This window comes from Hippoglossus hippoglossus, chromosome 7 (assembly GCF_009819705.1).
Source record: "Hippoglossus hippoglossus isolate fHipHip1 chromosome 7, fHipHip1.pri, whole genome shotgun sequence".
NCBI lineage: Eukaryota > Metazoa > Chordata > Actinopteri > Pleuronectiformes > Pleuronectidae > Hippoglossus > Hippoglossus hippoglossus.
Window position 1 is genome coordinate 22,512,195 of NC_047157.1, and position 23,991 is coordinate 22,536,185.

Consider the following 23,991-nt stretch of genomic DNA (forward strand, 5'->3'; position numbering starts at 1 on the left):
CTTGATGAAGTTTGATTTAAATATGATTTTAAATGCAGAACTTTACTTCTAAAGTTGATAAAGTTACAATGTTTCTACATTGTGATCTTGTAATTTTTACTAGAGGAGACAATCAGATAATTTCTTATTGTGCTCAACACTTAAATTGTTGGAAATGATCAATATTTGCATTTTCATAGATTTTAGTTTTGTTCAATGTGAAGATGTGACTTTATGAACTGTTACACACACACTGTACCACTTCTTGATCTAGAATGTGCAAATCAGATGCTCTACTTCAGTAACCGGAGCTTGATGTTGATTTTTAACTCGCACACCTCCGAGCTTACGGTGGTTGACAATTACCTGGAGAAGTCATCTTATGTTGCTTTGTCTTCAGGAGAGGAAGTGGGTGTTAATGAATGCCTTTTGTATAAACACATGTATCTCTCAGGGTCTAGGACCTGAAACCGCATCTCCACGTTGTAGGACGCTGGCAAATGAGTTACACAGCCCAGCTCTGCAGACTGTGTGGATCTGACATGTAACACTGAGAAGACAGATACAGTCACAGGAAAATTACAGCGCATGTTGTGTAACTGTTGCTAATAAAACGTTTGTTAAAAGCAACACAGACAGAGACGCGTGGCAGAGGAGTCAGATATGCATCATATCTCTGTATCAAGGGCAAACAAACAGGTATAATATCAGATTTGCCGATGCTGCAGCATTGTATCATCCTCATAGTGGCATTTATTGTCTAAATTCCTGAAAACTTTTATTCACAAGTTAAAAAATGATTGAATTCACACTTACAATGATAAGCCTGTGTTGTGATTTCCTTCGTGTCCCCTGTTTAAACCCTGCAGGAAGCCCATATTTGTCCATAACCAGTAAAGCTTTGCTTCTTCTCTGCAATCATTAAGGGGATTAGGTATTAAATCCTTCGTCTTATTCAAACCACAAGGGTCAAGCAATGCAGCACATTACTCACCATCATTCATCTTAGAAGATTGCATTTTCAAATCTATTGAACAATCGTGTGTCAGCCTCCCACCTTTCTAAACAAAGAGACGTGCACTGCTTCTGCTGCATGTGGACACACAGGGTCAAGATTAACATTGTAGTGTCACATCACACATATGATCCATACTGTTCATCTATAGTTGTGCTCCTTTTTTTTATCACATTGACTTTCACAAGTACTGTAAAAATACAGATAGTTCACCAAAAATATGAAAATTCACTCATTATCTACTCACCACTATGACGATGGAGCCGTGGGTGAAGTGTTTGACTCCACAAAACCCTTTAGGAGCCTCAATACAATTGAAGTAAATGGTGACTCCTTCTTTAAGGACTCCTCTGGAGCCGAGTTCAAAGTGGATCACAGCGGATATTTAGGCTAAATGCATGAGTATATTTTCCGTTTTCCGTTGTTTCATCCGTTTGAAGACTTGGTCACCATTTACTTTAATTGTATTGGAATGCTTAGACCCTATAGAAACGCTTCAACCATTGCTCAAGACCCACTTCTTGTCACTGGCTTTTTTAATTCTCAAATTTATGACGTATTCATGTTTTTATTTATTCTCTGTTTTTATATATATATGTAAATTTGACTTGACTTGGACATAATTGGTAATGAGCTCCTGTACAAAATCCTCTGCAAAGAATGACAACATAAAATTTCTTAAATAAAGAAATATACACACAGCAGAGACAAAACTGTGTGAGGAGAAAGAGGGAGTGATGTTTTATAAATTGTGGCATAATTAAAAATAACGTCTCAGTTGTTGCCACAGCAAAAAATATAAAATAAATCAATTAAATCGATATTAACATTTTACTAACTATCATGTCATTTTTTGGTGTCTGACCTAAGATGGTCCAGGTATGACAGAAAAGACAACGTGTCCGTGAACCACTGATGTGTCATTGCTTCCTGAATGATACACTCATGATTGGAGGCACCCAGACTTACAAACGCACACTTTCTGGTGGCATTTCAACACACTGGCACCGGCAATCATTGACACAATTCAAATCGGCATATTATTGTTGGAAGATCCTCCACTTCACCCATTAACTCAGGTGGACATCCTCTTCGGGTTAGGCAACGCCGAGAGGTTGGAGCTCAAAGCTTTAAAAGAGATCGAGAAACTCATTCAACTGCAGCAAGCGTCCACAAAGCAACTTTGTGATATTATTCTTAGTAAAAAATAAAGAAAATCTTTGTCAATCTGTGTCCCTGAGTTACTTCTATCTTTACCGTGGTCAAGATGTTTTTCGACGAACGGATTGTAACGCTGTTCAAGAAGAATGCCCATCACACACTGACCTACTGGAGCGTTTTCTTCAGCTTCGGACTCTGCATCGCTTTCCTCGGGCCGACCATTTTGGACTTGCAATGTCAAACCAACTCGACACTCAGCCAGATCACCTGGGTCTTCTTCGCCCAGCAGTTCTGCCTGTTGATCGGCAGCTCTGTTGGCGGCATTTTCAAACGGACGTGAGTAAGACCAGACTGTGTTGCACTGTTTGATGACTTTCGTTATCGGTAATATTTCTCTCCTTTCTTTCTCGAAGGTTGTTCCGTGCTCTCGGCGCCTTATTCGTCTCCGCTCTCGTCATCTCTTTGATATTCGCCATCATCCCATTTTGCAATAATGTCCTCCTGCTGGCCATCGCCATGGCTGTGTCCGGTTTGGCGATGGGCATCATTGACACCATAGCCAACATCCAGCTGGTGACCATCTATCAGAAGGACTCTGCTGTTTTTTTACAGGTGGAAAATCCTGCAGCACCAACACCACATATGTAGAAAGAGACACAGCAGCATTCACATCCCATTAATAATCAACAGCAGGTTCAGGCGAAAATAAAAGGTTTTGGTTTCCAATGAATATTAAAGGACTATGCTAAAATATAATCTGTGTGAGTTTACAAGTTAGGATCTACTTATATGCTGTAGGTTTTTTTTTTTTTTAAAAGCTAAATGTCTCTGGTTTTCGTCTTTGTCCACAATTTGCAGGCTCTTCACTTTTTCATCGGGTTCGGAGCCCTGGTGAGCCCCCTGATCGCAGATTCCTTCCTCTCAGAGACGGGCTGCGGGAATCACATGGCGAACCAGACCGAGATGATTCATCATTTAAGGAGCATGCTGAGGAACAGTCCCACTGCAGAGCACAACATAACTCTACAACATGAGGGAGGGGACTGGGAACCCAGTGTGCACAAGGCTTTCTGGATCATGGCATTTATTAATGTACGACGCTGAGCCAACACAGATTTAAAAGTTATTTTCCCAGTTGCAATAGATGAAGTAAAAGCTGAATATTGTGTGTGCTTCATTAGCTGCCTGTGCCACTGGCCGTGTTGTTCCTGATGTATCGGGAGCAGCTGATCCCGTGTCTTCCCAGCAGCACTCCTCGCCTCCTGGATAAAGATGAACTGGCGATGGAGAACCAGCAGGGGGCTGAGGGCCAGGAGGTGGAGCAGAGGGAACATGAAGCAGGAGGTAAAGAAGTGATTTTATACTTTATATTCAAAATGAGTCTTGTGCACGTTGGAAACAATGCTGTTAATGTCCTGTCATGTGCAGAATCTGTTTGAAGTGAATCTTGGTTCTGATGCAGGTCATGGGGATATCTTCAGCTGCTGTCAGAATGATAACCTGCGTGGTTTGCCAGCGTCCTTCTTCATGATTCATATCTTCGGTGGGCTGGTGCTCTTCATGACTGACGGTATTGTGGTGAGTGAGGGGTGCAGATGATTAATATGATCGGCACGTCGCGAATTATGTCCCCGAATCAGCTGCAAATAAAACCCGGACTGCAGAGCACGTGAATAAATCTTTTTCTTGCCAGGGTGTATATGCTGGCTTCGTGTACACGTACGCTGTGGAAGCTCATGAGACACTGTCTCATCAGACAGCAGGGTACCTGGCCAGTATCTTTTGGGCAGCCATCACTGCTGGACGCCTGTTGTCCATTCCTCTGTCGTTTCGTATCCAGCCCATGAAGCTGCTCATAATCAACCTGGTAAAGCAAGTGAAACATTGAATCACATTCTAGATGAGACACTCAACGATATCAGGGAATTTGATCACACTCTCTTCTCTTTCTCTTCACAGGTGGGGGCCATTGTTACTGTGCTGATGCTGCTCATTTTCTACAAGAGCAGCATCTTCTTGTTTGTTGGTACCGGTTTATGTGGGCTGTTCCTCAGCAGCATCTTCCCCTCTATGCTCGCCTACACCGAAGACATCCTCGATTACCAGGGTATAATTCAGTGTTAATAGCACAAGGATAACGACGCAGTAATGGCACCGAAGCAAAGAGAGGAAATAAACCATCCATTTCTTTTTTTTTACAGGATGTGCAACCTCAGTCCTGGTGACAAGTGCAGGGATGGGAGAGATGGTGATGCAGGTTCTCATTGGCCAAGTGAGTTTGATGAGTAACTTTATTATTATGGAAATATAGAGTGAAGAAATTGGGTTGTATTTGCAGAATCAAGCCCGGTGGAGATTCAGAATCATGACCAGTAGTTGAACGTTACCATCTCATCCCTAGATCATCCAGACTGAAGGCAGCTACAGCTTCCTGTTGTGTGGAGTGATAATCGCCTGCATGGGATTTATCTTCTTCATCGGGCTCCTGCTGTTCCATCGAATGCACAGAAATTACCTATTAGGTGCAGTATCAACCCACACCTTCAAACGCCTTCATACTCTGCTGCTGAGTGTGCTTTTTCATTCATTTCCCTCCCCTGCGACCCAACAGGAACATCAAAAAAGTCCACCATGGTGGAGGAACCGGCGGCAGCAGAGCAGAACGGATCCGCCAAAACAGAAGCGAACGAGGAGAAAGAGAGCAGCTGAGAGTCGGCCGTGTTTTCACCCAAGCTGGCTACTGTAGGAGATGAAGTATTACTGCGATTTAGCCTCAAATACTTCATATGATTTACCTGAGACTACAAAATGTTCACTTCATGTGCTGATATACTTCCATAGAGGTGGGAATAACGTGGTATTTTCCAAGTAGATTATTTGCTACTGTCAGAGGTTATATTTCAAATTCTTAGATTGTTTTTTCTATTTTGTAAATCACATTACTGTGTGTTTGTTGTATATGACATTACGATACAAGGTTAATGATTGTGTCAGCAGTTTGCCATGTAAAATATACCTTTGTAGACTCGACACCTTTTTCTGTATTTGCATTTTAAATGTAATCTTTTGTTTCCATGTGTTTTGCATATCTTTTGTCATATGTAAAAGAAAATACACATACTGTGTAATATGTCTATTAAAGCTCTTATACTGAGACGGGGAACATATATGTGTAGTTGATCGATCCACATACATTGATTGCACAGAAAACTATTTGGACACATACAACATAGATATTTGTTTATTTGTCTTTGCTTTCAAAATTAACCATTCAGCTTTGGGTTTTACATTGTTTAACATCCAGCGTGTGAAGGGATGGACTTTGCACTCAGGGCATTTAACCTCTGAGAACTTATAAGAACAAATGTAGAACAGACTCCAGCAGCCTTTGAACGGTTAACCAGTCAATCTATAACTTCTACTTTAGGACCAGTTGCAGCAAGAGCAGGCGCTGTTGAAGACCAGGCCAGCAGCACAGTTCTGGAAGTAGGTTTTCCCACTGCTGCAGTTGTAGAACTGGTTCTTGTTGGTTGGGTTGGGGTACATGCCGTTGGCCTTTCCGGCGCAGAAGCCGGTGTTCATGCCGCTGGTGCCTGAGCCCCGACCAGAGGAGCTGCCGCCGCTGGAGCCACCACTGGAGCCGCCACTGGAGCCGCCTCCAGAGCTGCCTCCAGAGGTTGTGCTCACTCCGGCAATCGGAGGAAGGCGAGTGGCAGGAGGGGCACAGGCTGAAACCACAAATCAATTATTTAATCTTTTTCTCAGAACATTTCATGAATTCCACATAGATCATCAATAATAAGTGTATTTCGAGTCTTACATGCTTGTTCCAGATTCAGACCCTTTTTGAGAACATTAATCATTGGGTATTTTCCCTGGTTGCAGAAGGTGCCCAAGTAGTCGTCCATATCAATGGTCCACACCATGGCACCACCAAAGTTACTCTTCTTCAGCCAGTCAACCTACACACAGCCAGAATAAAAAAAAACAATTGCAGCAACGTACAGAAATATAGGTTCTGATTACAGAGATTAAACTCAGTCTGTTACCTTGATCTGGAAGCTCTTCATGTTGTCATAGCCCACCCACTGGTTTCCCTTGTAGGCATATGGCACATCCTGGGCCTGGTTCCATACCTCAGTCGCACCGTTCAAGAATCCGCAGATCTGTAATGTCACAAAGCAATGTGTGTGTGTGTGTGTGTGTGTGTGTGTGTGTGTGTGTGTGTGTGTGTGTGTGTGTGTGTGTGTGTGTGTGTGTGTGTGTGTGTGTGTGTGCGTGTGTTAATGACAGCCGTAGAAATCATTCACTTCTTCGTCTGGTGGCTACAATACTTTGCTAAACTATAATCTGCTCTGTTACTAAGCATAAATATTGGGTCATGGTGATCATAAGAAGGAATACCTCAAAGTAAGCGAGTTCTCCAGCCTCCTGCGTGTACTTTCCTGGAGTTCCAGCACCGGCAATAGGTGCTCCAACCCCGTGGTCAGCAGGGTTCTTGAGAGTGAATGTGTTGCCATATGTGGGGAAACCAACAATCAGCTTCTCAGCAGGGGCTCCCTGACTCTTCCAGTAGTTCATGGCATAATCCTGGAATGAAGGAATCAGACATATACATGGATCTGGATCTAGAGAGATTGCAAATGAAATGCATGTATATTCTTTCCACTCACCACGTTGAAATAGATGAAACCACCCTTGTCCTCAGGACCTTTGAACAAGGGGCTGCAATCACCAGTCATGGGGTCCCAAGAGCCGTGGAAATCATAGGTCATAACATTGATCATATCCAGGGACCTGTGAGGGGAAAACAAGGAGGGAAAGTTCTAACGACCGACTTAAACAAGCTTTCGTTCACGTTGCAAAAGTTACTTCAAATGCTTACTGGCCAAGTTTGGGAATCTGATAAGCAGATTCGATGGTGTCCTTTCCGGCCGCTACGGCAGCGGACATCAGGAGACGAGCCCTGTTGCTCTGCTTGGCCTCCGTCTCAAAGGAGGCTCTCATCTCCTGATGAATGTCAACACAGAGGGAAGGAGGAATATTTAGTGTCAACTCCAGGATTCATAATCCACGAGTCGTAACATGGACAGGTTGAGAATTGTTTTGCTTTTATGTGTCTTAAAGATGAAACTTTTCAAGCCTGTCCATTTGTTTGTTTGTTTGTTTGTTTGTTTGTTTGTTTGTAAGCGAGATTACACAAAAACAGAAACAGTAGGGGTCAGGGAAGAACGCATTCCATGTAAGTACAGATCTGGATCAGGCGGTGGATCCAGGAAATTTGTTTCCACTTTCTTAAAAAATTTAAATTTCACCAATACAATAAATAATTTGTGGATCTTGATAAAAAGACAAATCTGACATATTGTGAGACTAATATCCGTAAGTATGTTTGGTGCAGCTTGACTGAATTAAAGGGATTATTGGGCCTTGGCGGCAGATATAGTAGTAGAAATAGTTTCAAATTTATTCAGAGGAAGTGATTGTTGAATCTAGAGAGAAAAGCAGAAATGACGAACGAACCTCCAGGAAAACTGAGTAGTTCTCTTTATCGCTGTACGAGCCGCCCCTGTTGGCTGGATACTCCCAGTCGATGTCGAGCCCATCGAACTCATACTGCCTCAGGAATGAAATGACGGAGCTGATGAAGGTCTGACGGTTGGCAGGGCTTGACACCATTTGGGAGAATCTAATACAGGAGGAGAAATGCATTAAGGCAGATGATCCTCGTTGTTTGCAGAGTCAGAGTCTGTGGATTTCTGCAGATGATCTCACCCTGTGGAGCCATAGTTCCAGCCTCCGACTGACAGAAGAGTCTTCAGGGCGCCGTTCCTGCAAATAAATCAGATATTTTACTTCTGCAGTTGCAACTAAATCAATCTCAACACACTAACTGTGCTTTATTATTATTATTTCTATTCTTCAACAGGATAATTTCCTTTTGTACAGGAGAAAATAGAGATTTTTTAGTGACTCACTGGTTCTTCAGGCCGTTGAACTGACTGTAAAGCTCCACATCATTCCACTCATACGTGGCCAGTTTGTTGTTCTTAATGGTGGCGAAGGCGTAGAGCAGATGGGTACACAGGCATGGGTCGATGTCAGTGGGCATATAGATGGTTGGAGGGGGTCGGTACTGAGCCCAGTTTGTGAAGTAGCATGACAGTATGTAGGATGAGCCTTTGACACATAAGAAATCCATCATTTACAGAACAATATAATGCAATTTCTGACCGTAAGAATACAAAATAATCAAGTACAGTGTATAACGTAATTAGAAATATCTTACCGAGCTGCGCGTGCAGCAGCAGGGCCAGAGCTGTGAATGTTAAAAAACAGGTTTCAGCAAAGGAAATTTTATCTCAGTGGGAAAAAGGCTCAGAATTGCAGTCTAAAAATAGATGTAATATTCCGTTAAAGGCAAAACTGGGAAACAGTCATTCTCAGGAGGACATCCACTACATATTAAAGAGACCACAGCAGCGTAGACTTACCCGTCACAAACAGTACTTTGCCCATGACTACCTTGTACAAGGAGGTCAACCGACCCCTGCACTCACTTTTATACACGTCCAGTTCGTCCACCTGCCAGAACAGGTGTTTATTTACAAGTGATTGTCTCAGAGGAGATTATCAAAAGTGCTCACTTAAGAAGTCCGATGTGATTCCTTATCATGCGTTCAGGCATTCTCTCCACGTACACTTTCTCCTTGTGTGAAGGTCTCATTCATGTAGAGCAAATACGTTTACAAGGTCTGCAGCGAACAGGTCTGATACATGTTTAAAACAATCACCACAAAACACTAAAACAACAATGATGAATTTGTCATAAATGCTAAATAGGATGTACATACAGTATATTCTCAAGGTTTTGCCTTATTTGTCAAATTTGTAATGAAAATGTATATATGACTGAATGGTAAAATCCAGTGAATCATATCTTAACAGCAAAATAGAAGAAAAGTCAGATTTTCTTCTGTGGGTTAATAAAAGAGATCATATCCATTTGTATAGTAAAGTTATTGCTTCTACTGAGTAATCAAGAAATTTGATAAAATAGTATGAGGTGATTCATAAAAACAAATGGGCAAAATAGCTTTTGGAAAACATAAGCGATGATAATCAAACTGCAAAGAGGACTGTGATATGTCATGTGGACAGATTTACATAAAGACCCAAGCATTCCCCAGGGGACGGGAGAGCTTATCTAATCATTTAGCCTCCGTTATAACGCCACCTTGTTTATCATGAACAGTTTATGTAATATTTAAAGAAAGATATGCTTGTGTCAGCAACAAAAAAAAAAAGTCCCTGCCGTGCCAAAGCCCAGAAGCAGAAGTTAATGTCATTTGCTTTTTCCAAAACAAGTCTGTCTGCTTTTCAGGGTGTGTCTCACAAAACATGCTTGGGCATACATCAAGGTTAAGGTGAGCAGGGTGTTTCATTCACCCTCTGACGTTCTGAGGTATATGTGAAAAACAATTCAAAGTGAGTTTTACCAAGGTCATTTCATTATCTTTCAGTGAACCAATTTTATTTTATTTTCACAGCCCATATTCACAAATCACTTGATGAGTGAGTCACTCTTAGGGGTCAACAAGGAGCCACGTGTGAGTGATCTCTCTGGATGGATGATGGACAGAAGTGCAATAGATGCTGTGTGTAGCTGAACACATCAACAACATAACAACATTTACAACATTGATTAGAACAGTTTTTAACATCATGGAGAGTTGTGTCAAAGTTTGAGGTTTATCATCTCAGGACAGTTTACTTGAGAATTCCTCCTCTGAGGAGCAAATCAAATCTCTCAAATATTTACATGTGCGTTCATTATACATCTGCTGATTTTAAAACACATAGAGAAATAATGTGGACAGGGTCACCTCATTCAAATGGACCTTAAATATTCACAAACTTAAAATGAGATTCTGCCCTTTTTCCAGTGACAGAGATGAAATGTCTGTTTTGAAGAAGCCTTGGTTGTCAAAGAGATTTACAGAAATAGACTTGTGCTTCTGGGTGTTGCAACCTGTTGGCTGCTTACATGTAATCACTGTGTGTGTCACCACTAGTTCTGTTTTTTAACTCAGTGGTTTGACCTAATCTCTCTCAGAGTCAAATTCATGTCATTCGTCCTTAACTCTGATAATACACATCGATGCTGTTGCTATACGCTGCTAAAAGTGGATAATTCTCCTGTAAAGTTCAGTAAAGAACTGTTGAGTTCAGTAAAATGTAATTGTTTTTAATCTGGTGCTTGCAATTCATTGTCATCCCTCATGTCAGTCAAATCTCACATTGCGGCGCAACTGCGACACGTCTCACCTTGAGGTATTTGTTATGCACATGATTTTTGCTACAGTTACATATATGGCAGTCATAGTTATTCTGTCATATTCCCTGAGATATTTGTGAAAATGTTGGGGGAAAAAAGTCCTGTTTTACAATGTTGTAGGGTTGTCCATCCTTCCATCAAGTTCTGTAGTTTTTATGTAATCCAGCTGTCAAACAACAAACAAACCAACAGACAGGAGGTAATACATCCACTTAAAACCCTCCTCTGATAAGTTCTGTAATAAAGAAAGTTGCTGATGGGAAATAATGATTAATAAAGATCAAGATGATGAAGAAAACAACAAAATACAACATTAACAATGAAATATTTAAACCTATACAATGTCCACTCAAGTGAGCTGCACCTCAGAAATCAGCACAAAAAAAAAACACCAGCGTGAATTTAATATTGACATGAATTAGCAAAATCTGTGAAAATATATAACACTGGTCTCAGTTGCATCTGTTTTAAGCCACTAATGTTACAGGAAGGAAACACTGAGGAAATACTCAGGCAGATGTGGTGAAGCAATGCAAACTGCGCCTGCAAACCAGATTTAAAAGTACTTTTCAAAGTCTGGCAAAGATTAGGCAACAATGCAGATGATAATCTGTGAAAGAAAAATAAGAATTTAGATGTTTATTAAACATATTATGTCTTTGGATAATTTGGTCTTTAGTGCCACCTGCTGCTAAAGTAAATAAACTGACTACAGCTCTCGCTCTGCAGTAGTAAAACACAGCAGAATAAGATGCACAGGGAAATTTTGCAAGTCAACAATAATGCCCCAAAAAAGGTCAACATTTTTTCTCATGCGTCACTTGATTGCACAACTGTATGTGAGAAATAAGAGGAGGTGGCCAAATGTTGCATTATGCTTCCACTTCGCGTTGTTCTGTCAGTTCTCATCATGAAAATCCCAGGAGGATGTGCTGGCTTCCTTGATGGTAATTAATGGAAACTTCTAAAGCTTCTTCTTAACAGAGTAACATGGAAACGATTGGTTTGTTCAACTTTCTAACTGAGATCATGTGATTTGTTCTTCTCTTCCTGCAGCCACAGTTCTGTTTCTCATCTGGCTGACAAAGCAGACAGTGGGCTCGGGTCCGCTCTCCGCTCCAGAGGAGGTGACCGCAGCAATCGGAGGATCTGTGACGGTCGCTTGTCAGTATGATCCTCAGTACACAAGCAACACAAAGTACTGGTGCAGAGGAGCGGTGTATATCCTTTGCAGAATAGTGGTGAAAACCCCCAGGAACAGAGACAGTGATAGAAGCTTCATCGCTGATAATAAGGAGGCAGGAGTCTTCACCGTAACTATGACTTCACTCAACTACAGGGATGAGGATGTGTACTGGTGTGTCATCGCAATACATGGAGGGAACATCCGAACTCGAGTCCAGCTCCTTGTCTCCCACACAGTCACAGGTAATGAAGGTCTTCCTCAGATGTAAATCAATGACTCTTAACTTAAAACATGTTGTTTGGTTTAAAATGTTTTTTTTTCCTGCAATGCTCCCAATATCAGTCCCCAGTTAGTTGTCTTGTTTAAAAAATGGTGAATCTACAGACAATTTCATATTGTACGTACAAGTGTAGTCTAACTAATTAAATATGAACATGACTCCCTGGCAGAAGAGATGTTGTTTCTCAATGGGACCTTCCGGGTTAAACAAAGGATAACTAACTAACTGACTGACTGACTGACTGACTGACTGACTGATTATATACCACAACAATAAGTATTAGCTAAATAAGTAGACTGAATAATTATAAATGCAACATAGTAAACATTATTTTCGGTCAGATGTAAGATTATATAAACCCTTACCAAAAAAACGTTTTAATTAGTTTGCCGCCCCTTATTCTGATGATTTGTGTTCACTGCTGTATTGTCTTGATCTTTGTATTTGTTACTTTTTTTTAGCGGAAATCACAATTGAAATGTATGAAATGTTTTTTTGTCATGTTAACAGACCAATTTATGAGATTTAATCAAAACAGTGACTCTCACCCCAGGTAATGGTAAAAAGAAAAGTAGATTATAGTTGTTATTTAATATACACATCATTTGTAGGAGACAGGTTCGATCAGTCATTTGTGTTTAACTTTTAACTCAAATGTATTTTTTCCACAGTGGTGACACCCACCGCCCCGATGGCACTGAATCATGATGAAATAAGGTGAGATGAGTCTCCAGGAGGAATATATTGCACTGCATAAGTCAAATTAACTAAATTAAAAGTAATATATACAGTTATGTTCTGCATACATGAAAAGTAACAGGTTCTAATCCCAGTTAATCTCTTTGTTAACTAGTTGGTGGGCGACTCTACGCTGGATCCTCTTTATTTTAATGTTGTGCTGTTTGATATCAACTCACATCGCTGTGTGGCGGATACAAGCTGCGAAGAAGAACATGTCGGCAACAACAATTTCACCATCACAACTCACTTAAGTAAACAATTATGAATGAAAGTCAGGCAGCACCATATTTCTAATCATGGGTGAATTATAACTGTGTATGGCCACAGAACCATTCCTCCAGCAGACACTCTATCAGAGTGTGAATTAAACTGAAAAATAAACCAAGTGAAAAATTGGCTTCCAGCTTCTCCTTTCTTGTATTTAAATGATTAAAACCTCATTAATTTCAGTGCCGGGCAGAAGATAACTTTGGGTTCAACTTTTGAATATAGCACCTCTGGAAAACTGAGTCTCCTGACTATCATTTAATGCGTATGCAGATCTTATATGGATGGTCATAAAGGCCTGTTCTTTTCAAATTTAACCACCAGGTCTGAGGGTTTTTTACTGAATCTGTGAGTGTTGTACTTGTGCTGCAAACAAGGATGCAGAATAAAAATCCTTCATGAATTAATCAAAGGCCCAACTCATGTGAAGTGCTGCTTTTAAAACAATAAAAAACAGGGACAATTAATGGTTGATTGGTAAAACACACATTGTTTTTTCTACAAATTAAAAGCTAATTATGTTAAAATTCCCGAAAAACTTTGCATATTACTCTTAAAGAGAGGTAGTGATGACTTTAATTATTTAAACTACACTATGAGCTGTTGGGGCTGTAATATGTAATAATTAAGGGCCAACTGTTCAATTTTTATTCTTTAATTAGACAGGAAGAAAATGGTTAACATTTTCCCCAAACTTCCGATTTGCTTCCAGCACTAAACCATGTATTTAAGAAAATAATGACATCAGTTGCTGTAATTTGTTTCTCCTTTTTTCTAAAACTTCAAATCATTACTCCCTAAATGTAACAGTTTTATTTCCTTCCAGTGTAACTTAAATTTAAATACCAATAGGAACCAGAAGGTATTTGATTAGGTCTGTGGCTTGTTCATACAGTTAAAGGTTCAGTGTGTAAGATTAAGGTGAAAAGGATCTTTGACAGAAACTGAATATAAAATAATCCTAGTGATGTTTTCACTAGTGTGTTTCATCAAAATTGTACCAAATGGTTGTTTTCTTTACCTAGAATGGGCCGTTATATTTAATACTTTATATTTACATCAGCGGGTCCTCTCAACGGAGGCCGCCATGTTTTTTACAGTAGCCCAGACTGGACAAACTAAACACCTTTTGACTTTTTAGGACAACTGAAGGCTACCACAGGTTCTCTTTCCTGTTTGGAAGGAGAGGGTGAGGTGAGGGGTATTCAGCTGCAACATGCAACTTCACCACTAGATGTCACTAAATTCTACACATGGAACCTTTAAGGACACTGTAAGTTTGGGGCTTATTATGAAATGTTACCCAGTTGTTCTCTGTTTTTCTTGTCCCTCAGACCCACTCAGCTAAACCGAAATGAATGGATCTCTCATATTTCGTCTTCATCTAATTTAAATCTCTAAACCTTCTGGATGATATTCACAAACTGTGGCTGAGCTCAGATTCAGGTGAGGATGGAGGATGTGAGGGATCGAGGAGGTGACGTCACCACTTCTGCAGCCTCCGCTTCTGTCAAGCCGAACAACATAACGACCGGACGTTGGCTTTCAAAGCAAAATCCCTAAAAAGGAAACAAGTGGAAACTCTTCTTGGGAATAATTAATAATCCTGCATATAGAGGAAGAAAAAGTCGAGATAAACAACGGTAGCATCTTCATATCTCCATACAACAAATGTCACGGTGCTAATCATGCGCTAAATGTAGCGTTACACGTTTGAGTGTTTTACTCTGAAAGGGGTTTTCCGGTGTGATCGTCCCTGACTTGACGGTGCCAGTGGAAGTGAGTGAACCAAGTTGCGGGTCGCTGGTGCCAACGCCCGGCGAAACAGAGCTAACACCGGCGAGAGGAGACAGGGAGAGACGCAGGTAGGCACCGCAGACGTTTCCCCACCTCCGCGTGTTCGGTCAGTCGGCAAACATCCGCTCCGACCCCGGGTTCTTCATCTTGTTAGCGGGGACCCATTCGTTTTTTTTACCAGCCAGCGTTAGCCATACCCGTTTTGCTAACTCGCTGACTAGCTAGCGGTGCCTGGCGATTACTGCGTTAGCTTAGCATGCTAAGCGAAACACAAACATCCTCTCGTTTATTTATCAGCATTGTGTGTTTGTTTAAGTAGATATTGTCGTTATATTATATGTCCGCCATTACCAGGTTTTCACACGCTAAAGTTAGCAGTGTTACATCAAGTCACCAGGCGCCAGCGAGTGAGAACCGTTAGCCAGCGCTAGCGTCCAGACAGTGTTGGTAATGGGGTGTGACACTTTATTAGTTAATGCCAGGAAAACGCGTCCCCCCTCATCCGGTCACATCGCCTAATCAACGCTTCCATTGACTCATGATGACCTGGACTTGTTTCAGGGACGATGCATTTATCTTTATTATACATTTTTAATGGTTGTTGTTATTCCTCCTCTTCCTCCTCCTTCTCCTCTGCAGCTAACGAGTTCGCTAGCTGATCCAGAAAAAGCACAGAGATGCAGACTATCAAGTGTGTGGTGGTGGGTGATGGAGCAGTGGGTAAAACCTGCCTGCTGATTTCATACACCACCAACAAATTCCCCTCGGAGTATGTCCCCACAGTAAGTACGTGTGTGTGTGGGGGTGTTTTCACAGTCTGGTCTGTGCTGGCAGTAATAATCCTGAAAGCTGTTTGTTTCATTTTCATCGTAGGTGTTCGACAACTATGCTGTAACTGTGATGATCGGGGGAGAACCATACACCCTCGGCTTATTTGATACAGCAGGTAAGTTTGTTTATTCCCCCTCTTAATTGAGTTCAAATCCATTTTGAGTCTTGTCCTGTGGTGAATGAACTTGTTGTGTTGTTGTCTCTCCACAGGTCAGGAGGATTATGACAGGTTACGACCACTAAGTTACCCACAGACAGATGTCTTCTTAGTCTGCTTCTCAGTCGTATCCCCTTCCTCGTTTGAGAATGTTAAAGAAAAGGTGAGTGCAAGTTGTGTATTTGATGTCGGTGCAGCCGCTAACCTGCAAATCGACCCTTTTCTCTCCTTCCTTCCATCTTCATGGCACAATCCATACCATAGTGCTCCGCTCTGTGATTAAGTGACTGGAGAATTACTGTATGAAGCTGTGTTTACCTTAAATGTTTTGTCAAGTTACTGGTGTAAGGTTTAAAAAGGTTGTAAATGTTCCTATATCGATCTTTATAACTGTTTGTTTGACACAAACTTGACAGTAAAGGACCAAAATTGAATTAGATCGATATTAAAAAAACTTTTTTATCCCTTGAGGGGAAGTAAGTGTGGTCCCCCGTGTCAAATAACAACACACACACTTCAGTTAGGCCCCAGCAGGCAACACTTGACAAGATACAAGACAGACTGCCATAATAGAAGTAACACTAACACAGTGATTTATACTGTAAGAGGACATAAATGCTCAGAAGCCCACCCAGACACAAAATCAAAAAAACGATGTGCAGGGATCGGTATCTCGCTGCAAGTCATGTCTTCAATTTCCTAACTAGCAGGGGATCTGACCATGTACAGGAGACCAGTATAGGTATAATATAAAGCATTGTCAGAATTCAAATACATGATATCAGAAGGTCGGTTTCCTGTGTTCTCCAGTCCGCCTGTCAAAGTGTCCTTGGGCGAGACACTGAACCCCAAATTGCCCCTGAGGGCTGTGCCAGCACTGTGTGAAAGGAATGTGTGATAGAAAAGCGCTATATATAGAAGCGCTGTATGAATGGGTGAATGTGACTCACTCTGAGTGATAGTTAAAACTAGAAAAGCCTTTTATAAATGCAGCCCATTCATCTACTCTAATGCCACAACGTTTGAGTTGTTGTCATGATTGGGGGCACGCTGATAAATACATGAAGTGAGTAAAGTTGATAAAGTAAGAAAACAGGTTTAATAAAATTTGCCTATTTTCTATATCCCAAAAACCCATAAACCCCTCTCTCACTTTTCATGCATAACATCCAACATCCAGAGTAACTTTTTGTTTTTCTCTCCAGTGGGTTCCTGAAATCACTCACCACTGTCCCAAGACCCCGTTCCTGTTGGTAGGCACTCAGATCGACCTGCGCGACGACCCCTCCACAGTGGAGAAGTTAGCCAAGAACAAACAGAAGCCAATCACCCCCGAGACAGCAGAAAAGCTGGCCCGTGACCTTAAGGCAGTCAAATATGTTGAGTGCTCGGCCCTAACACAGGTAAGACCTCCCGTTAAAGCAACAGTAAAAAAGCTGGTCTGGCAAGCATGTGTCTTGATTTCCTAACAAGGGTGGAAATGCTTTGTCTTTTCTCTTGCTAACAACCTTTAGCTTCAAACTCCGTCTAACTCTCTGTTGTGTGCCTGTCTTTCTCCCTTCTCTTCCTCTCTCCGTAGCGGGGACTGAAGAACGTATTTGATGAGGCTATCCTTGCCGCTTTAGAGCCCCCTGAAACTCAGAGAAAGAGAAAATGCTGTTTGTTCTGATGTCTTCTTGCATCTTGCTTCTTGCCTCTCGATCGTCTGCTGCTTACTCATTGTAAAGATATGTCTGTCACTGAAATTACCACACTGCTCTTTTAAACTTACAAACTCTGTGCCCGTTAACTTAACTCCTTCTGATCATGTGTGCTTTTTCTTTTTTCCGACTTGACCTAATCCCAATAATCAATGCTGCCTAATATGTCAAAAGTGCCAATCTTGAGTTCTTTCTGTTTTCAGTCTGTGTAACTGGACATGACTGAGTTTTGGTTTTGGTATAGTTTTGGTATCGAGCTCTTCAGCATCAGTTGTACCCTAAAAAGTATTTAAGCTAAATTCTGTCTTAAGACAGTATTAACCTTTTTTTTTTTTTCTACTGCAGCATAAAAAAAAAATTCCCATGGGCTTTTGTCTTTACACAGACAACTTGATCATGAGGAGAGTCTTGTTAATGTTATTTGAATAAAGGAACATTTTGATCGTCCTGCTCCATTTCTCCTCAGCTTTCTTTTTGCAATGAGTTCCCTGAAGATGTTGATTTGTATTTGGAGCACGGCTCTGTTTTGAATATGAATATCTTGTTTCCACAGAAAGGGTTAAAGAATGTGTTTGATGAGGCAATACTGGCGGCCCTGGAGCCCCCCGAACCTAAGAAAAGACATAAATGTGTTCTGCTCTAAGTTTCATCGCAGCCGGCTCCACACCACTTTCCGTATCTAGGTTAACAGTCCTGAAGAGGTTTTCCTGCACAAGCACATTCCAAGATGAGTTGAGAGATCATGAAATATTTGTCTTCTGACTGATTTAGCCTACAAACATAGTCAATGTGCTGAACATGATTTTAAGATTGATGCTTTTGGTGATGATTTGAACCCACGGAAGTGGTCTTGCATAATGTGAACACTGAATACGTGAAGTATATCAGCAAACTGTAGGTAACAGTTCAATAATAGATCACTTTGACCAGTTGATTTTGACATGAGTGGAAGAACTGACTATGTAATGGTGGTGTTGTAGTGGATCTAACTGTTGTATCAAGTGGCCTATGAAACACAAATATAAGCTTATAATGATGGGTTAGTGAGAAGCTCAAGTTCTGTATTAGTGCAACTTGCATCCGAAACTTTTCTTTCCTAAAGTGAATCATTTGCACTGCATCTTCAATCCTGGTATATGCGACTGCAGTTTTCTTTCATCACTGATGAATGTAGCATTATAGATTCACCTACAGCCATGGAACTCAAATATTTTGTTTTTCAGGGGTTTTTTTTAAGAACTGACACAATTTCAAAGAGTTAGCAGGAGTCGCTGTGTTTCACACAATGTCTGTAAACACAGGCTCCTGGAAGATCTATGAACCAGCTGACGTAATCTGACATTTCTAGGGTATGCTCCCAGGAGTTCTAGTTCGCCCAAAGAAAACCAGATCAAATCGACTCCTGACGGAGCAGAGATCCACAGAGGCTGAGAAACAAGTAATCATTGAGCCGGAGTCTCAAACGATGGGAACATTCCAATCAGAAATCATCTATCACAAACAGTCACCATCAATTTAAGTAACTACTTGAGCACAAGTTTTGTAAGGTATGTGAGAACGTGATGTTTATGCCCTTATATAACAAAACTTTGAGCGTTACAGCTCATAACCAGAGGCTAATTTATTTTGTGAAGGGAACAAACTCGCTGCTACGCTGCAACGGCATCATTAAGATGGCAACAACACATTGTGACACGTCTTATAAAATGCTACACATAGTTTGACATCCTGTGAAGATGACTGAACTAATACTATTTGCATTTCTTTTACTTCACCCTTGCCCTGGATGTTGGGCTTTAATTTGATTTGTAAATAGAGTGAGAATATACTTATTGACTGAATGAAACATGTGCATTGTTGATAACGAGATTTGAAGAAGCTGACGTGACCCTGAAATCCAATTAACCAGGAAAATGACAAGTTTCTTGGACTGTTATGATTTTTATTCAATTTGACATCAAGGTTGTACTGTATCTTATCTTGCCTGTGATAAAACATCACAATAAACCAGTATTATGAATAAACTTAACTTCAAATACTTCTTGTCTGTCGTCAATACATGAAGTTCATGTACTTGAAACAGTTTTGCACAGGTGACGGAGGGACGTGATGTATAAAAGTACAAATTTGATATACATCCAGTTCTGAGCCAAAAAAATATTTTATATTATGAATATTCCACATCACAACTGACACGTTACAGATGAGTGCAAAGAATATTTCCATTATGGCTGCTGGGCCAAAAGAAGTGTGACGGTGTTATAACATTACAGACAGAATCACATGAGATCTTCAAACTTTGTCTTCATATAACTACAGATATCATCACAGCACATTTCAATGAGGACGAATGAGAAGCGAACAAACACGAAAGTTAGTTTGGAGAGAGCCTGACCTTTAAAGCTGCTTCACTATCGGCTACATGGCTTCCTGTCCCTAACGAGTTCTAAAACCACATGACACTCAAAAAACCACGGGTTGTTCAGGGGTTATGTTTTCTAGTGAAATGTGGATTGTGAACCTGACCTGTTTTTAGGGATAATAATGGCTCTTCTGCTGAAACAAACAACTTCTAGTTGCTCAGCCTCTACTTCAAAATGGCTTAACTACTTGAGATATATTGTTAAATCACTTTTTTATATTTTTAACCGCATATACTGTATGTTTTCTTAAGGTGCAGCAGGAGGAGGTTTTGTTATTGCTTCTTAACCGTACATATTAAAATCCTTTAATATGTAAAAGGACCACAGATTGTATAAGGCAGAATATATGAATGTGCAATTTCAGGCAATAGATTAAATCCATAAGAGCTACTAGTCCACTGCTGGACTTATCTCCACACAGCTGTTGGTAACACGGATTCCATACCACCCTGCCCAGAACTGTGTGTCCTTGCCACCATGGGTGAAACGGATGTATCTCACACCAGATCCATAGCTCTGGAAAACATGGGTCATCTGAAAAACAAACAATCAGTGAGTCTAGATTTGTCCCCGAGCTTCGAAACCTCATCTGAACCTAATTGGACCAATTAAAGTGGTGGACGTACCCGGCACCATTTCTGTTCGTTCCACTGCTCAAAGAGAACAGTCTCCGGAGCAAAAGTGTGGATCGGCTGCTTCTTTTGATTCAGCAACTCGACACAGATGTCGTACTCACTGCCACAGTCCCATCGTGGTACATACCTGAGGAAATATAGAAGCACCAGCGTGAGCACACACTGCAGATCATAAGTCAACAATTAGCTTTAACTATGGGTCCGGTTTTTTTCAGCACTGTTCACTGGGACACACACTCCTACGTTTTCATTATGCTGTTTTTCTTTATTCCATCCATCCACCATCTATACTGGAGCCAGTCCTAGCAGGTATTGGGTGAGGTACAAACAACTCTTTTGCATCCAAACAGGCTAAATTATAATATTTACCTGAGTTCTTTATCTTGAGTTTCATAAACCACTGCAGTAAATGGTTATTTAATTTAACAGATTTAATTTAACCATAGTCAAAGTTAAATGTGGAACTAGTTTAATACAGATAAACATTTTTTGGAACCACTCTGAAAGTCAGGACTTCAATTGTTTGAATAAAGGTAGCACTCGTGTGTAATGACTCGACGTCGCCGACATACTAATGAATATAGACAAGCTGTGTAGATAATATCATTTATAATAACAGAAAGAATTGGATTATGTTTGAGAGTGACTCAATTTGCCATTGATTCAACAATTACATAGATGTGTGGTGTTCTCACCAGTCAGATATTCTGATGTCTGGCTGGAAGTGATCCATAAATGATGAGTTGTAGCCTTCCCTCTCCAGATCAATCAGCTGGGCCTTCTTGCACATTCTGCAGAGAGCAGAGGTTGTTTCAAGTCACCACATTTTTCTGCATCTCCCCTGGAGCCTCTCGCCTGGTGTGAATACTCACCCGTAAGAAGTCACAAAGTTTTTCTGGACTGTGTCATCAGGATGTCGCACCATGACTCCCTCTATTTTCCACTTATCGCCACCATTCTCCACTATCTGCCAACCCTGCATTTTATCTGAAAACACAAAGAGTAGGATTGTGAGAGGTTGTATTTCGAAAGGGCTGATTTGTTGTTTAGCAGAACTACCAAGGATCTAGCTCAACGTAACAAAGTGTTGGAAGTTATTTTTGTGTCTTCTTACGTTCCCCTGTTGGATTCTTGAGGAGATTCCTCCTCTTCTTGCACAAGAAGTAAATCAACCTCCAGCCCTTGGTTATTTTGGAAGGATCACTGGGGCGGTATCCTTCTCTCCTACATCTCTCTCTCCACAAGGATTCACTGTCGGCCACTTCTTTCCACTGATGGCACACCAGCCGACAAATACACACCACGTCCTTGTGAGGGAGATTCAGTAAGATCTCCTCCAGGATCTCCAGAGGAACAGCGGACAGCTGCTAGGGAACAAACAGGACACATGAGGCTTATCTGTAGACTAATGCAATCCAGACTTTTTAAAGGGTCTTGTCTCAATAATAAACCTTTGGACTCTGTATTTACCCGTTGACTCTTAGAGCTCATGTTATTGTCTTTTATTGATTATTGTTTTTTTTTTTGCTTTTGCAAAATTTGGAATTCTTCTTCTGATTATCTCTGTCTGTACAATTGTTGCAATGTTTTTCTCGTAGGATAAATACAATAATTAAACATTAAACCCCAAATGCAACTTATGCATAGTTACAGAATAACTAACATATTATTAGAAATTAATTCAAAGTATCAGTGTTGCAGGATTTTAATTATCGGAACCTCTCACGAGTAGTTTTTGATCTGTTCTTCTTAAAATCTGTCAAAACTATATACTATGATTTTTGGTACATTTTAGGACATTAATATTTAAACACATTTAAAACCGTCAGATATCAAAGTGTCTCTGAAATGAAAGTGAAACCCTCCGGCTGCTGCAGTCACATGGAGGAGACTCACTCACGTCTTCATTAGAAGAGGAACCGGACTGTGTCTCCGTCTTCAGCCGACGAGGGGCGGACTCGAAGCTCTGACCTGAACCCATGTCGGCCGCTGTCCTCTTCCTCCTCCTCCTCCTCCCTCTCCCTATGCCGGGGACAGACGTCTTTGTAAACAGTCTATGGGACAGAAGCGTCCCCCTCGCTCAGACTCCAACTATCAAATACGTCGAACCCCTTTCGGTTTCTCAGCTGCGACGGCTCGAGCAGCCGCAGAGATATGAACACGTATCTTCGGTTATTTATGTCCGACAACACAACGCGGAAGTGCAGCTCCGAGGCGCAGACGTGGCGCTAGAAGCGGCTACAACGCGACATGTACCGAGCTCTAACCGCTTGGTTCGGTTCCACCGGCACCGACAGACCCCCTCGTGTTCAGTGGGGAAACAAACCGCGGGTGACGGGAGGTTTCCCACAGAAAGACTCCATGTTGTCACTTCACCACTTCTTCCGTTTTGCACCTCGGGACAGCCCCAGAGGAGCGGGGGCAGAAGCGCGGGCGGAGCTAGACGCTCAGCTGACGCAGTAAACACACGACGGTCAATGCAAGCTGTAAAGTAATGTGATTACAACTGCTACTTTAGCTCAACAATCAATTATTATATAATATAATTTTACTTAATATATTTTTTATAAAATATATCACATAATGCAATGTAATATAACTTAATATATCATATATTTACTATATAACAATGTATTATAATATAACTTAATATATCATATATTTATTATATAACAATGTATTATAATATAACTTAATATAATTATTATACTATATATATATAATATAAATATAATAAATATAATATAACATAATGCAATGTAAAATACCATAATGAAATGTAATATAACTTAATATAATTATTATACTATATATAATAAATATAATATAATATAATATGACAATGCAATGTTATATAACTTGATATAGCATAATGCAATATAACTTAATATAATATGATATAACTTAATATTATATAATCAAGAAAAACAAAGAAGACTAAAAGGTACATTTAAGCTAAATAATTCTGACTTGACTAATGATTAGACAGAAGCTGAAATTGATTCACCTGTAAATAATGTGCCTATAAAAAAAATATAATCTAATGACTAATTAACATCAAGGAGCACAGAGGATAATAAACCTGATAAAAGCAGTTTGACCTGATAAAGGAATCCTCAGTGTCTTCACATGATGGATTTCCAGGATGTTGTTTGTGTCTGTGCTTTTACATGATCCACTAATGATTCTTCAAAAAAAAAAAGCAGTGTTTCATTTTTCCCTGGAAGTAAAACAATCTTTGGTCTTGTCGTGCTTCCAGTTAATCAGCTTATTTCTAATTATAGCGCATTTACAAGCAAGGGAAGAAAGAGGAGATTCATGAAAGTCTCACCCTGATATTAAAGAAATAAAAAAAACAGGTGTCGAAAGGGAGAAGACCCACAGACTTCACTGAAGTTAACTGTCATGTAAAATGCATGTTTCTATATTTTTCCTTTGTCCAGCACATTTATATAATTGTCCAAATTCACACATTTCAGTT

The 23,991-nt window shown here is 40.5% G+C and overlaps 5 protein-coding genes across 7 annotated transcripts; 3 read left to right on the forward strand and 2 right to left on the reverse strand.

Annotated features, from left to right (window-relative positions):
• Window positions 1-2,137: 2,137 nt before the first annotated feature.
• Window positions 2,138-5,310, forward strand: mfsd4ab (major facilitator superfamily domain containing 4Ab). Its single transcript, XM_034591245.1, has 10 exons — window positions 2,138-2,491; window positions 2,569-2,767; window positions 3,014-3,247; window positions 3,337-3,499; window positions 3,618-3,733; window positions 3,849-4,022; window positions 4,115-4,262; window positions 4,357-4,427; window positions 4,557-4,677; window positions 4,767-5,310. Exons 1-10 carry the CDS (start codon window positions 2,262-2,264, stop codon window positions 4,862-4,864), a joined length of 1,554 nt encoding a protein of 517 aa, XP_034447136.1. The 5' UTR covers window positions 2,138-2,261; the 3' UTR covers window positions 4,865-5,310.
• Window positions 5,311-5,426: 116 nt separating this feature from the next.
• Window positions 5,427-8,674, reverse strand: LOC117764427 (acidic mammalian chitinase-like). The gene is made up of 11 exons (XM_034590194.1): window positions 8,650-8,674; window positions 8,445-8,474; window positions 8,134-8,335; window positions 7,931-7,987; window positions 7,679-7,844; window positions 7,041-7,165; window positions 6,829-6,952; window positions 6,560-6,745; window positions 6,205-6,321; window positions 5,976-6,117; window positions 5,427-5,883 (listed from the first exon to the last, which is right to left on the reverse strand). The coding sequence occupies exons 1-11, from the start codon at window positions 8,672-8,674 to the stop codon at window positions 5,579-5,581; spliced, it is 1,479 nt and encodes a 492-aa protein (XP_034446085.1). The 3' UTR covers window positions 5,427-5,578.
• A 2,720-nt stretch (window positions 8,675-11,394) lies between these two features.
• Window positions 11,395-13,678, forward strand: LOC117764429 (CMRF35-like molecule 1). Of its 2 annotated transcripts, XM_034590198.1 has the most exons (5): window positions 11,395-11,440; window positions 11,550-11,661; window positions 11,833-11,921; window positions 12,631-12,676; window positions 12,813-13,678. In XM_034590198.1, the coding sequence occupies exons 1-5, from the start codon at window positions 11,404-11,406 to the stop codon at window positions 12,949-12,951; spliced, it is 423 nt and encodes a 140-aa protein (XP_034446089.1). In that variant the 5' UTR covers window positions 11,395-11,403; the 3' UTR covers window positions 12,952-13,678. The 2 variants fall into 2 exon arrangements, with proteins under 2 accessions (XP_034446089.1, XP_034446088.1); XM_034590197.1 differs by having other exon boundaries at window positions 11,550-11,921.
• A 1,015-nt stretch (window positions 13,679-14,693) lies between these two features.
• On the forward strand, window positions 14,694-19,490 carry LOC117764431 (cell division control protein 42 homolog). Of its 2 annotated transcripts, none has more exons than XM_034590200.1 (6): window positions 14,694-14,832; window positions 15,404-15,546; window positions 15,638-15,710; window positions 15,806-15,915; window positions 16,958-17,155; window positions 18,006-19,490. In XM_034590200.1, exons 2-6 carry the CDS (start codon window positions 15,442-15,444, stop codon window positions 18,093-18,095), a joined length of 576 nt encoding a protein of 191 aa, XP_034446091.1. In that variant the 5' UTR covers window positions 14,694-14,832; window positions 15,404-15,441; the 3' UTR covers window positions 18,096-19,490. The 2 variants fall into 2 exon arrangements, with proteins under 2 accessions (XP_034446091.1, XP_034446090.1); XM_034590199.1 differs by having other exon boundaries at window positions 17,332-19,487.
• On the reverse strand, window positions 18,679-22,977 carry LOC117764428 (F-box only protein 6-like). The gene is made up of 6 exons (XM_034590195.1): window positions 22,411-22,977; window positions 21,625-21,874; window positions 21,383-21,497; window positions 21,206-21,301; window positions 20,502-20,637; window positions 18,679-20,409 (listed from the first exon to the last, which is right to left on the reverse strand). The coding sequence occupies exons 1-6, from the start codon at window positions 22,489-22,491 to the stop codon at window positions 20,266-20,268; spliced, it is 822 nt and encodes a 273-aa protein (XP_034446086.1). The 5' UTR covers window positions 22,492-22,977; the 3' UTR covers window positions 18,679-20,265.
• Window positions 22,978-23,991: the final 1,014 nt, after the last annotated feature.